A 15,370-nucleotide genomic window follows, 5' to 3' on the forward strand; every position below is an offset into this window, starting at 1 on the left:
TAGTGAGAGGACAACGTTCAGACACAGATCCTCTCCAAGTTACCCGGTAAGTGCGGCCGTTGAGGTAGGATGAGAGCAGGGAGAGAGCAGAGCCTGAGACACCCAGGTTGGTTTGTACCATAAATATAATTTGCTACACAGGCGTACATAAATACATTTTTACAGCAAACCTATTGTCAGACATATCAAACATATCTGAAGTTGGGGTTGCACGGTTGATGAGGTATGTTTAGGATTCGTAGAAAGAGGAATGAAAATAATTGGAAGAGAGAGGAATAGAAATAAGAAAAGCAATATCATATTTTATAACAAACTTGACTTTATTTCGTTTCTTATTGAGGCAGTGCAGTTGAAAAACAGTTCTTTGGTGTTTGTTATCCTTTTGCTGCAGTCAACATCGAGTGTATCCTGCTCCAGATAAGTTGCTCTGTAACACAGTAATTAATTAACCATCACAAGTCGTCATTTAGTGGCAGGAATCCATGATGCGCCTCATGCTCATGACCCTCATGCTGCTTGAGCCCATGGTCATGATGCTCCTGTACTCTCCAGGCCTCATGTACATCATTCTTCCTCTGTAGTGGGCCTGCTCATACATCAGCCAGTGGCCCTCCATCACGTTGCAGGACATGAAGTTAGACATGCTATAGCGGTCCATGACATCCTCGCAGTCATCCATCACCTCGTGCATCTGGCCCTGGAAGTTCTCCCTCTCGTAGATCTTCATCCTGAAGGAGCCTCTGTGCATGGGGATCATGCGACATGACCTGATGCAGTCACTCATGCCCATCATGCTCATGTAGTCGGCGTACTCGCCCCTCCTCATGAAGAACTGGTTTCCCATGAAGTTGGTGCGGTCGTAGACCATGAAGCAGCCCCTCTCCACCCTGCAGGAATGGCAGCGGCTCATGTAGGAGGACATGTCAGGGCAGTCGCTCATGCACTCGTAGGAGCGGCCCTGGAAGTTCTTCTCCTCGTAGAAGATGATCTTGCTCATGTTCATGCCACTGGAAGTCATCTTTGCCAGGTGTTGTCACTGCCGCTGCTATTGCTGTTGCTGCTGCTGCTAATGCTCTTGAGCTGAACTGCTTGACTACCTGTTGGAGACCCTTCCTTTTATATACCTGGCAAGCAGAGAGCCCCTTTGTGAAAACAGCCTGACACAGCAACATACCAGTGAGGGTCCACATTTACAACTGTTGCCCCAAAAAACCTTAGAGAGGCGGTTTCACTTCAAATACTGTCAATACCTTTTTGAAAGGGTTAACAAATAACAATAGCACCTTTGTAACGCCTGCAAAGGCTTACATTACTGTAGAGCACAAAACCATCCTTAGGTCTGGAATTTTGTTTTGTCGTCTCATTCTTCACAGTTTGCCAGATCAGTGATCAGTGTTCATTTTGCAAAATATTTAATGGGGCTTTCCGTTAATGCTCAAATGTCGCAACGGTAACATTTGTGTCAAGCAATATGGAACAGAAAACAGTGACAGTATGTAAACACCCATGAACAGCACTTAAGGTTAGGGTTAGGGTTGCTCTTCCACTTTTTAAAGTCTATCACGTATTTCTAAAGGAAATACAACTATAGATTATCATAACGATTAATAATATAAATTGATTCAGTGATAAATAAAATACCTCAATGATATAATGGTCACATACATGGTGAACATAATACATTATCTCAGCACAAATATCTGTGGTATGTTTTCTGGAGCACACAGTCACATCACATGATCTTCCTCTGCAGATCGGTGTGCGACGTTGTAGATATTCAAATTCCTCAATCATTTCATAATCATCACAAATGACTTAAAAATGTCTTAAAATAAATTAGGAGTGATCCCATTAATATTAAAATCCTAAAGGCCAGTGTGGAGGAGCTCAAATAAACCTAATGAACTTGAGAAATGAGAACAGCGACATGAACACAGAAGTAGTCGCGGGTGACTAGAGCAGACGCCAGTTTCATGCAAACTGTGACCGTCTCACTTTCACTTCTTGTTGGTTACCGTATTGCTTCACTGAGCAAACCAATGTGCTGTTTCTCTTCAACTTTGAGGTTAAGACGTTTTCCTTCCTCAGCCATGACAACAAAGATGAAAGCGTTTACACCTTCAGTCATGCAGGACTTCCAGAAAATGAGGCTGATCATGTTTTTTTCTTTTTCTTTTGTTTTTTTCTAAAGATGACAACTCCCTGACGCCCGTGTAGCTAAGTGGTTCATCTGTATGTCGAACTGGGATGCTGCAGGGATGTCGGGCCATAAAACGGGGTGTTATCATACTGACGGCAACAGTTCGATGTGTGTCCAGTCCATTAAACTCAACATGGTAGTTAAACTGAGTTATGGCATCTCTGACTGCTGGTCCAGGTTGAGTAAACAGCACATGTCAGCACAGAGGGCTCGTGTTCGATTGTCCACACAAAGTACAGGGTGTGGAGGAGACTGAGCAGCAGAGGAATTCCTGTGTTTTCGCTCCATGGAATGTGCCTCAAACTCCTCTGTAATAAAATGACATATAATGTCTGCCATAGATTCAGTACAGTGAACAGAAGCAATGAAGAAACAATCTTCAGGAAACAATGTCTTTTTTGAAGTAACATTCGAATAAGTTGAAACCAAAGAGGAAACCAAAAGCAATCAGATAATTGTTTATTGTGTGATTAATTACATAAATGTAAAGTTAAACGATTATGTGTTCCTCAAATTTACATTCATTTTAATTTTCAAGGTCATCAGAACTTAATTTAAAGCATATTTAAGCAGCCTGGCCACATGTTTAGATTGTATTAGCAAACTGAAATGATAAAAGAGGGAGTTATGTGTTTATGTTCAGGGGGGGGTGTGCCTATTAAAAGTCAGACTATATAACCGTTGAAAGTAGAGATAGCATTATTACTATTATCATTACCTCAAAAGTTGTTTTTATAGTCATGAGGATTATGCAAAAACTACAAGACGGATTACCGCCAAACTTAGTGGAAGGATGTGGTGAGGGTCAGGGAGGAACTCATTACCTTTTGGTTGCTCATCTGGATCAGTGGGCGGATCCAGGATTTTTTTTCACTTTTAAGTTAGGAGATAGGGCGTTTTTCAACCTTTTCATAGATTTCTCTGAGAATTCTTGATGAGGAAAGTCATGTTTAGGGGACTGATATTTATGAGTGTGTACAGTTTGGTGCAGATCGAAATAAAAATCTGGATCCAATGAATTTAAATGTGAACTGTTGGGCCTTGGCAGAGGCATGTGCTCTACTGAGTCCTATTATTCTTTATTATTATTTCGACATACAATACGCCTACTCACATTCGTTGGTGCTCCCTACATCTGGATCAGACATGTTCTCATGTAGAAATACTTTAAACATTGACACACATTTCCTTTATGTTAAAAACTGTTTCATCTAATCAATGTTGTAAATATTGTAATTTTGTTGATGTGTTCAGTTACACGCAGCATCTTTTGCACTTCTGTCCGTCCGGGGAGATGGATCGCTCACTTAAGCCCTATGAGACAAATTCTGATTCGTGAATCTGGGCTATACGTATAAAATTTGATTGATTTCACTTTATAAGTTAATCGTTGAAACATTTCAATGGTTTTCTTACCACAGCGTTCACAGTTACATAGGCTTACTGTAAATATAATGACAACTTTCGAGATTAGATTTTCATTCAATGTCAATAACAATCCATCCAACCATCCATTCATCCATTCATCCCCAATTTGACAGTAATTACAGACAGCAATTGCCATTGATCAATTTTCTGAATTTATTGATTTTTTTAATTGCTTTGCTATGGTACATTAAGTACTTACTCACGAGGGCTTTGCAAGAAACAAGGCGCTGCATTTCAGCAGCTGCTCAAGGTGTTGGTCGGTACATGTTTATTTATCTAAGAGGGACGATGCAACTAACTTAAGTTGCGAGGTAAAGTCTAAAATTTGAATCTATGATGTAACTGTATGACAGGAAATCATGGCCAAAGGCACACAGCACATTGAGTATAAATTGAGCACAAAAGTATAAATAGTAAAACAATAGTAAATAAATTAGTGAATGAGACAAAAAGGGAAAAAAACGACATAAACACTTCTCCAGCTGATAACTTGTTTGACTGCCAATTGAACCATTGTTTTATAGAATTGGAGTTTACAGATGTGATATTCTTTAGTTCTTAGGGTATATGGTGTTTAAATTATGTGCTGCTTGAAAAGAAAAGGCTTCAAAAGTACTTTTTGCTATATGATATTTTACAATCCTCTCTGGCAGAATTGGCGTTTTACTGCCTTTGCTCTATCTACTCATCTAACACACAGCACAACATACAGATTCATTTGGAGTTTTATTTCCAGTCGACAAACAAATCTGAAACACAGCACTGCAGGTGAACCCTCAGCTGAGCGTCTGTGTTGGACCTGCCAGGCTCATGGTCGGCCCTGTCGGACCACGGGCAGGCTCGACAGTTGTCTGAGCTGGAGCAGAGTATCACCTGAAACACAGCACTGCAGGTGAACCCTCAGCTGAGCCTCTGTGGATACCCGACCACGGGCCTAGAGAAAATTGATGAAATGATATTCGTCATGCTGGCTTGGCTGATGTTCTTACACTGCACATATCTGTTATCATGTGTCAGGGACAGAGTAGCACAAACTCAATGTGCAGCCTACATTGACTGCATTGGGCCGGATCAGGGCCGGACACAAAAAACACAATGCCTGTCGGGTTCGAAGCAAGCTCGGTTAGTTTTCTCTCATGCTCTTAGCTACACATGGACAGACCAGTGTAACTAATAGATGTAGCTGTAAAACCATGGCACATGTAACACATGTAAACACCAGTGTGTAACACCTAAAGATGGGTGTATTTTGGTGAAAGTGTTCTCCTCCTCAACATGTCCACGTGTTTAAAATCTCCAAGACACACAAGTAAATAATACAAATTTGCAAAAATAAAAATATTCTCTGAAACCTGTCTGTCTTTTTTAAGTGATGCATTTCTTTCTTGACAATAATTCTCTACTATAAATAACAAAGTACCAGCAAAAGTCTATAAATGAGAATTGCATTTTATGGGAATTTTGATCCTGTCATACAACTTTATAATTGAAGAAAAGACAAGTGGGTCAGTAGCAGAGTAGTAAGAGTGATCTTGAATGAGCATAGACTCTGTTCTTAACTTAAAGAACAAATATTGGCTAAGAAAACATTGTTGAAATTCAGAATCTGTGTAAAATTGCAATAGTTTTAGTAGGTTTGAAGAGGAGATTTCTCCTTAAGAGCGGTAAAAGCACCGCGGGGTGGATGGAGAGTGGAGATTTCTCATTTTATCTACTGTTAAAAGAGAAACTGTCACTGAAGAAACTAAATTAAAGAATGCATGTTCCCTTATTGAAGGCTGTGTTCATGGAAACTGAAGTAGCCCACACAGTCCTGACCATGTGATAAAGGTTCATCTTCCTTGCTTCCCTGCTAAGGATGTGGTTCACATCAGGTATTTCTAGTATTTCCAGAGAGAAACAGTATCATGTGTTTATACAGAGAATTTCTTCTACCAAAATCTATCGAAGGAATGAAGGGAAGAGCATTTTAACTTGTGGGCTTGTAAAAAAAAAAAAAGGAATTATTTGCAGTGTGTCTATGTTGTAATTAAACCAATTGTGATTAAATTCCTGGTCACTACCGCAATATGTTTGCTCTTAGATTGTTCTTTCATTGGAATTTGTTTCTTGCACGTTCTTGTGCTCGAAAAAAAAACTGCATAACACATCAAAATACAAACAGTTATGAAATGATCACTTTCACCAACATATTTGCAGCCTCTAGGATTCCTAGAAAAAAAATTGAAAACAGCCCGAAAAGGGAAAATAAAATCCTTGAGCCGAACCGTCCCGTCAGGCCATGAGCCAAAAGTGTTGAGCAGCACAGCTGTTGATACAGGATTTGTTCACTGATTAACTGAATGTTGATAAGAAGTGTTTGGCTCGGTGTGCTGCCTTCTCAGGGTCAGAAGTGCAGCAGCAGCAGTGGACGCAGACTTCAATCCGTCATACTGAGTAATTGTTGCTCAGGTCGTTGCAGATAGCTGGAGAGCAGCCCAGCCGGCTCCAGCAGTGACCATGCTGGTCGTCACGCAACAAACCAGGGAGGTCCACTCCATCTCGAGTGGTCGACTTTTAGGGAAAAGCTGTTGACACAAGAAGCTGTACTTGCACATGTGATGCACATGTGGCAGAAATGCTCATGTTCAAGTCTGCTTGCATGCGTTTATGTATCTATATCAAGGAAGTGAAAGCTCTTCCCCTAAATGTCCCTATGTGCACTTTCAGAATCACTTCAGCTCCAATCAACCTTTAAAGTCCCTCACAACTGTAAACATCTTAATGTTGTACATTAAATGTGCAGTTCATACCTTCTGACATGTTTTCAGTAGCTAAAGTTCTATTTTCTGTAACCCAAAATTATTTTAGCTCATTTTATATCAGAAACGTTCAAACATGACATTAAACATTTTTCTTTAATTGCCAGATATTGATTAGGTTTTTGTTTTATTTTTCGCAATGGGAAGGTTCGACCAGAGGCTTCTCTGTGGAGTTTGCTTGTTCTCCTTAGGTTTAGTTTCAGGTACTCCGGATTCCTCCCACACTCCAAGGACATGCAGGCTCATTGGAGACTGTAAATTGACCGTGGGTGTAAATGTGAATGGGTTTTTGTTATATCAGCCCTGTGATCCGCTGTCAGCTGGGTTTAGCTTCAGCCACCCCCCCCCAACCCACCCCCCTGTGAGACCCTCAAAGGAGTAGACATAATGGATGGATATTCCATTGTGGAGCGGTGTGCAATTTAGTTGACCAAAATAAAGTTCAAATGTTGTGTTAAAGTAAAAGTAGTGAAAGTGTGTGTGTGTGTGTGTGTGTGTGTGTGTGTGTGTGTGTGTGTGTGTGTGTGTGTGTGTGTGTGTGTGTGTGTGTGTGTGTGTGGTGTCTTTTCTTAATCAAGACTTTTCACTTGTGTTTCTGTCTGATGACGTTTTAACTGGATGTTAAGGAGTTGTTGACATAGAGGCCAGTCAGCATTTTTAAAAACAGAATGACTGCAAAACAGCACATGTTCAGACTCATTTACAATCTGGAGAACAGATGCTTATTTATTCTAATGAGTTCCAGGCTACCACATTGATTAATTGAGCTTTAACTGATGGCTTTTCCTTGAGGCCTGTACTCTCACACGTAGATAAATCACAGTCCTGAATGTGATATAAAGCTTGAGACTGTAGAAAGGGGAGCTCCACGCTCCAATCAAGCAGACACCGTTATTAACTGTGAACATATGCATCAGCTGAAGCTAAACTCATGAACCCCGATCACCAGAAGAGAGCCACTCGCTGCACTGTTGAAATTTTAATGCTCACTTTGAGGCTGCAGTTTAAGCACTTCTGCCTGCAGCTCAGAAGACGCTGTGCCTTCATTTTTCCTGCAAGGCTCGGCTTTATGTGCATAAAAACATGAATTCCCTGATGGCGTCTTCTTCACATCAAACGCTGTATATTCCACCACATGTTTCTGTGTCAGTTGGTGATCTCAAAGTGCAGTGAGATCACTCGCCACAGTGTCTCTGCCACAGGAACAAGTGGATTCAGTCAGCAGACGCGCATGTAGCCGAGTGCTGAGACCTTTAGCGCTCTCGGGGCGCAGTGTGTTCGCAGAGGTCGCAGGGCAGCAGCGGCGGTAGCAGCCAGGCGGGCACTGGTGTGCTCATTGCTGGGTCGGCCATAGAAGATCAGTGAGCCATTCCTAATGACATCGCTCAGTGACGGCGGCACTGATTATGTGGCGTTTCTCCCATCAGGCTGGGGAATGAGTGTTGACAGTCACATTGTGCTGTGAATACAGGCTGACCCCTGGGAGGTCAGGGGGGGAGTTGCACTATGATGTCACAGGTCAGCACGTGTTGCCACCAGAGTGCGAGAGAGGGCTGGTTCAAAGTACTTCAGACAAAGTTGGGTTGAAGGGGATGACAATGAAAAACCAAAGAAAAAGAAATAATGAAATTATTTATTGTGGGACATCTGTAGACTTTGGCAAAAAAAATACCGTTGAATTTTTATGGATCGAAATGCACATTTTGTCCGTGTGCAACTTAAATGGAAGAGCTGTTGGCAATTAATTTATACACTCATGCCTCATGTGGTCAGAATAATGATCATGATGCATTATTTTCTGGACCCTCTGCATCATTTGCCCTCCAAGGTGGTGATTCTGAGTGATTTTCCATAAACCCCTACATTTCCAATGATGATTCTCAGATGAGCCAAGTTAAGGTGACCACATTAGCCACTTTATGCAGCTGGATCAGCAGAACAGCTCTGAATCAGCAGTATCTGGAACCAAGACAGAGCCGGAGCTAATCCCAGCTGGACAGGTCGACAGTATAACACAGGACCAACATACAGAGACAAACATCCACGCTCATTTCCACACCTATGGGCAATTTAGAGCTTTCATTTAACCTAACGTGCATGTGTTTGAACTGTAAGCGGAATCTGGGGTGTCTGGAGAAAACCCACACAGATACAGGCACAACGTGCACACTCCACACAGAAAGGCCCCTGTCAGCTGTCAGGTTCAAACCCAGAACCTTCTTGCTTTGAGGCAACAATGCTCACCACTGTACGCAGCCCTAAATTACAAATTCAAACATTCACAAACAAATTAATCTGGATTATCTAATTGCACAATATGTGGCCTCCTGATTCACTTGTGAAAAGGAGTTGGGGTGGGTCAGGGTGGAGGTCTTCATCAGATCAATGTTAAAGATGAAGGTTTGGATTAATAACAAAAAAGCTAAGATGATATGAAAAGGACCCATTGAACTAACACCACCCAGGCAGGGATTATATTTCCAAAACATATGTGGCAAAGCAAATCATAGGAAATAGAATTAAAATGTACCAGGGGGTCACGTATGTTTTATAAACTCTGTACTTCCTAAAAAAGAAACACAGTTGAAAGCTGGGCGTACATAAGATGATGTTCCTCTAGGTAAGTACAGTGTAGAAAATCCCTACATTTTCGATGGCAAAACTGGCAACCCAGCAGTTCCATGCTGGCACAGTGAGGGTGGCAGTGGAAAAAGAAAAGGCGGTGGAGCTCCACTGCTGTTCCCCATCCTTAACTTGCTAACCGTAATTATGTCCCCACATCCTGATGTGAAGCAGATATGCACGAGGAGCTTTTAAAAGGCTGAGCAAAGAACAGGAGGACCAGTCATTCATCCAAGGTGCTGAGTGTGCAGGAAATGTCCACCACAGCTCCTGGTGCACCTCATGCCACCATTGCCCTCATGTGGGGTGAGTTTCAGGAGAGAGAGGACTCTCCCAGAGTGCACTTCACCTGTAAAATGAAACAAAATGTTTCCTCAAGTTACATAAAGAGAATATATACACTTTTTCTTCTCCGTGTTCTTTTCAAACTTGAAATTCTTTATTCCAAAAATATATTCCAAAAAAATATTCCATTGTTTGCTGACTTGCAAATGGAAAATGTGTGCTGAATGTTTATGCGGCAGGAAAACCAGCAGAACTCAGTGTTTGGAATAGAAGCTCCCATACTGTGATTAGTCCTACGTTTGGTCTGTTTGTGAAGGAAAACTTTTGTGAAAATTACAGAATTCTTATTCAAGGTTTCATCCCATGCGTTACCACATGATCGAAGGCAACATGTGATTGAAGTTTCTTGAGTCCAACTATGAAAAGAAAGCAGGCAAACAAAACCAAATGAGCTCATGATTTGAATAGTCCACATGACCTCAGCTCCACGTCCCTGAATGCAGACTAAAGATCAGCCCTGTTGCCACTGTTTATACTGTACATATATTCTTACTCTGTGATGAAAAACAAGCCAATTTATTCTGGAATAAGCCACAAGGAATGCTGAGCACCTACAGTGTTTCCAGACCAGGACATCCAGGGCCATGTGTGGCACAGTATGACTTGCAGAGCTGACTCCTTACAAAACCACAGATATGCAGACGTGGCTTCATTTTCCCACCATACTCAGGCACTGGCAGAGTACACAGATCTTAGCAGGAGAGCCCTGCAAGTTTTAAGGTTTTAAGGTAAAAAAAATCTATCCTTTAAATCTAGTACAGGCTACCATCCATGGTTGAGTAATCACTTATATGTTTTACTTTGGTTAAAGTGGCAACAACACAGTGTTAAAAAAGTATGTCAAAAGTAAAATTCAATAATGTTACTTAAGTAAACTAGAGAAGCATTAGAATCAAAAAATATGTGAAACACTAAATGCAAAGGCACTCATTGTAGAATGGTGAGTATTAGAATAATATGATATTATTTGATCATAATTACTGATGTACAGTACTTAACTTTAATGTTACAGGTGGTGGTGGTGGTGGGTGGTGGGGGGTGTATTTAAACTGCTTGTTGGATATACACAAAAAGGACAGCAAACAAAATATTAAACCAGGTACAAATACCACATTAAGTCAAGAACAACATACTGAGTTGTAAACAGTGGACAGGAAGTTTGTGTACACGTTCCTGTAAAAACATGTCAAATAACTGTAGCTTATGAATTTAATGCAGTGTGGCCATTGCTGTCCATGCAGGAGACATAACCACAGCATGTGTGCGCCTTGTGAATGTAAACACAGTGAACCACCACAAGTCCCAGTAGACAGTGTTGATTCCCTGTCAGCTCGGTAGCAGGCCTGCCCATCTGGAATGTTGCTATGTAGCCACATTTCAATGAAAACAAAGATGCAGCAGTACTTAGTTTTACCCGGGGTAGTCCTTCAAAGCCATATGCACTTGGTGAGCACTTTATCACCAACACCATACAACACATTGGGCAGTTCCTCCCTTTGCCCTCAAACAGCCCCAATTCTCTGTAGCATTAATGCCTAAAGTTAAAACCTCTCCAATCTGCTGCCAATCTACTGTTCTACATCCCAAGGGTTCCCCTGGATTCACATCCTGTGACTGGGCTGGTCACTGAGGTTCACTGTCCTCACTGTCATGTCTATGAAACCAGTTTCAGACCTTTACTTTGTGACATGGAGTCTTATCCTGCAGGAAGTATTCATCAGAAGATGGAACTGTGCACGGGAGTGAACATGGTCGGCAACAATACTCGGATAAGACATAGTTTGTCCAGAATTTGGCAAGGCAGAGAAAAGAATTGAAAAGAATTGAAAAGAAAACATGTAATTCCTGATTTGTGTATCCCTAAAGTGCTAAACGTTGGAGAAACAACATGTCTAACATGACATTAAAGTGTTTGTGGTGATGTCCTCATCGGAGAAGGGTCAGAGTGACTTGGGCTGCTCTGGTTAACGCTCTCCCTCACCCACTACCATCTCCAGAATCTGGGAAATTGTGAATTTGCCCCCCATTATCTCCCTGCCAGACATGGCCTCAATTCAACTTGTGAAAGGGTGCATTCCTTTCCAGCTGAGCTGGGGGTAGTGTTGCCCCAAAGATTAGCCTTCTTCTCACCCTCCTCCTGGAACAGTTCTGCTCTGCTGAAGCTTCCTGAATTCTTCCGTGGGTTGTCCTGGTGCAAGTGCTTTTTAAGCTGGGGTTTGTACTGTTCTTCTGGCATTCCTTATATCCCCACAGAAAACACTCACTTCCTGTACTGCGGTAGACAGACTCGCTGGAGGAGGGAGGCTGAGCTCTGTCACTGTGGTAAGCCCTGAGAAAAAAAGCAAACAAGAATTAAAGACAGACCTTTAAAACCCATTTCCTCTTCATCTGCACCAGTGGAAGATATGCACTCATGAATATGAGGATTGATGAATGGATCACTAAGCTTGTATTGGGCAGCTGTAAAAAGGCTCTTCCCAGTTTCACTCCCATCATCCACTTACTTTTGAAGTTCTAATAAAAAGCCTACAAAAACATTCATTTTCTCTGGAGATTGCTTTGGATCTTCCCCAAACTGCTAAGTCTCTCTGAGACCCAGAGTCAGGAGACGGAATTCTTTTCTTGAACCATTCATATTATTTGATGTTTTTGTCGTCTGAGACCATTATCAATTTCTTAAACATATTCAGCATTAAGTTGTGGCATATATACACACTTAGTGGCATCTCATCTTTGGTTGTAACAGTTATTTAAGTTAACGTTATTACCTTTAATTGAATTCTGAACTTCAGACAGACTTGCATATATCATCAAACAAAGACAGAAACAGTTGCAGAGACAAATTTCCTGAAAAAAAGGCACAAAGCAAAAGTGCTCAGAAATGTATTGTGTTCACAAATATAATGATCTTAATTAAAAGACATTTATTTTGGTCATAGATCAAGTTGACCTAGAAAAATACATTGCCCATATTTGGTAAGGGAAACAAACATGAAATGAAGTGATAAAAAGTCAAAGATGGACAGAATATACATTATATACACTAAAGCGACCTAGCTCGTCTGTAATGTCACTGTGCAGTCATGACATAAAAAATGGCTAGTCCCTCCTCTTGCTCTCAAACTGCCTCAGTTCTTCATGTCATCGATTCCACAGAATTTTGGAAATTTCCCTTTTAGATTCAGTTCCATGTTCACGACTCATCACATCATTTCTGCTGATTCATGCCTCCAATCTCCTGTTCTTACCACATCTATCATCCAGGCACAAACAAAGGACCCAAACGCACGACTCAAGAAACAGGAACAGGTACACGGTAAGCAGAGGTTTAAAAGCACTAGGCAAAAAACAGGTCCAAAACTTAAAGAATCAGGTCATACAGAATAAACTCACACAAGGGGTAGAATGCTGGTATGCTATCTGAAAGTGTACAAAAATAAAACAGAAAGACAAATGCGGAAAAAATTGAAATAATAAAAACATTACCTAAACACAAGGACTGGATCTGACAATCTCAAAAGTGTTTTACTGGTTTCACATCTGGTGACTGAAGTTCACGGAACTCATTGTCATGTTCATGAAACCACTTATTGACTTTTACTTTGTGAAATGGGGCATTAACCCAGATGGGTTAATGCCCCATTTCACAAAGATGGTAAACTGTGGCTAAAAATGGATAAACAAGGTCAGCAACAGTACTTATATTAGAATGAATGATTGGTGTTAAGGGCCTGAAAAAAGCCAGAGAAACAAACCAAAACTTCCCAATGTTCGTAAACTTAGTTTTTGTTTGATATAATTCTTCATTTATGTGTAACTTTATATTTAATGCACATTCCTTTAGCCAGCCTTCCAAATCTGAAATTCAAATAGTTATGAAATTGTACAGTAGATTTGCCGTCAGTCTTCGGATATATTTAAAATCCATTCTAAACTATTTCTTTTTAGCTTACTTTAAGATGCAGGTCTGGATTCAGTGGTTCTTTATTTATCTCTCCATGTCATCTGCACAATGTGTTCACATGAACTTGGAGATCAGTTGTCACGTCATGTGTGCTGGGAGAGTTTGGCTTGGATGGCAGCCCCGACGAGCTCTGTAGGATTTATAATCTGACTGAGGCTTGTTAAAGCCTCTGCAGAGCTGGAGTACTCTGGGATGGATCACATGGAGCCATCAGAGCTGGAGCCACTTCACATATGATCAAATCATTTACAGATTCCTGGTGTTTCAACAACTTCTATGTGTCTCATAAAGACTAAATAAAGACAACCTTCGACACAGTTATCTGTATTGCAGCTTTGTGTGTTAGGAGTTGATGTGAAGGGAATGTAAAATGGGGGGAAATTCAAGTGGGTGCAGTACTTCACTTTCTGAATTCATTGCTTAAACATTGGACTGAACTGTCTCTCTGCCAACAGCCCAAACCTGAGGATGGAGACGCCAAGCTGCATATCATTTAGTGTTTTCCATCCAGCTCCACAAGCAGCTAATGGATCTAACACTTGCAGTCGGTCTTTGGAGACTTGAAGGCACCTGGAATTGTAATGATGTGGGTTTTCAGTATGTTTTTGCTTTTTACTGTCCACCAAAGAATTCAGACTGTCTCAACTGACTGGGTTTTCAACTCTTTGGCCTCTAGTTTAACCACAGAACACATCAGCACTCTGGGTGTCTCTCTCCTGACCTGGGTGTGTCATGAAATACTGCACTTAGTTTGCAGAGAAATAATTCATATAGCTTCATCTGAAGAACTTGACTTGAACAAGATGCAGAATAGAGTTTGCTAAATAGATAACCACTAGTGATTGGAGAGATGCTGCTGCACAGCTGTCACAGGTAGACTGCTCCTCATATAATAGTGTATAATGACAGCATTAGATACGTTGGCAGATAGTAATGACCATCAGTACAGACAATCACGGCTTTGCTTGTAAATATAATTTAACACAGTGAACCATTGTTGTTCACTCCCACTGAACAACAATGATTCCTTGTCAGCTCAGTGGTAACCTCATTCAATTCAATTCAACTTTATTTGTATAGTGCCAAATAATAATATACATTATCTCAAGGCACTTTACATAGAAGGTCAAGACCTTTAAATGTAGAGAGAAACCCAACAGTTCCCACAATGAGCAGCATGTTGGTGACTGTGGTGAGAAAAAACTCCCTCATTACCTGGAATAAACCTCCAGCAGAACCAGACTCAGCGTGGGCGGCCGTCTGCCTAACCTGTCATGACAGTTGCTATGAAGCCATGTTTCAATCAATTAAAGCTGAAGCGGTCCTTCAATCTTATAAGCAGCCAATCTTCAGAAGACAGAAGCTACAAAAGGTTGTAGCCAATCAGCTGAGTTTCTCCAGGAAAGTAATGTAGATGAAGTCTTTCAGTCGGGGTTTAGAGCCAATCACAGCACAGAGACAGCCTTGGCAAAAGTCACTAATGACCTTCTAATAGCTTCAGATCAGGGGTTTGTGTCTGTCCTCGTCCTGTTAGATCTTAATGCAGCATTCAACACTATTGACCATCAAATTTGATTACAGAGACTAGAAGAGTTAATTGGCATTAAAGGAACCGCCCTAAACTGGTTTAAATCATATTTTTCAGATCGATTCCAATTCGTGCAAATTAATGATGAGTCATCTGTGCGCACAAAAGTTAACCACGGTGTTCCACAGGATTCTGTGCTCGGTGCAATTTTATTTTCATTATATATACTTCCACTAGGAAACATTATCAAGACACACTCTGTAAATTTTCATTGCTATGCGGATGACACCCAGTTATACTTGTCAATAAAACCTGAACAATTAACTAAATTAACTAAACTCCAAGCATGTCTCAAGGACATAAAAACCTGGATGACCCGCAATTTTCTCTTATTAAACTCAGATAAAACAGAGGTTCTAATACTTGGCCCTAAACACCTTAGAGATACATTATCTATACATTGCCCTTGCTTCCAATGAAAC

At 41.0% G+C, this 15,370-nt stretch overlaps 1 protein-coding gene across 1 annotated transcript; it reads right to left on the reverse strand.

The window, feature by feature from the left end:
• Positions 1-306: 306 nt before the first annotated feature.
• LOC117758242 (gamma-crystallin M2-like) lies at positions 307-1,075 on the reverse strand. The gene has a single exon (XM_034579760.1). It carries the CDS (start codon positions 1,016-1,018, stop codon positions 467-469), a length of 552 nt encoding a protein of 183 aa, XP_034435651.1. The 5' UTR covers positions 1,019-1,075; the 3' UTR covers positions 307-466.
• Positions 1,076-15,370: the final 14,295 nt, after the last annotated feature.

The sequence above is a fragment of the Hippoglossus hippoglossus genome, chromosome 24 (assembly GCF_009819705.1).
Source record: "Hippoglossus hippoglossus isolate fHipHip1 chromosome 24, fHipHip1.pri, whole genome shotgun sequence".
Taxonomy (NCBI): Eukaryota; Metazoa; Chordata; class Actinopteri; order Pleuronectiformes; family Pleuronectidae; genus Hippoglossus; species Hippoglossus hippoglossus.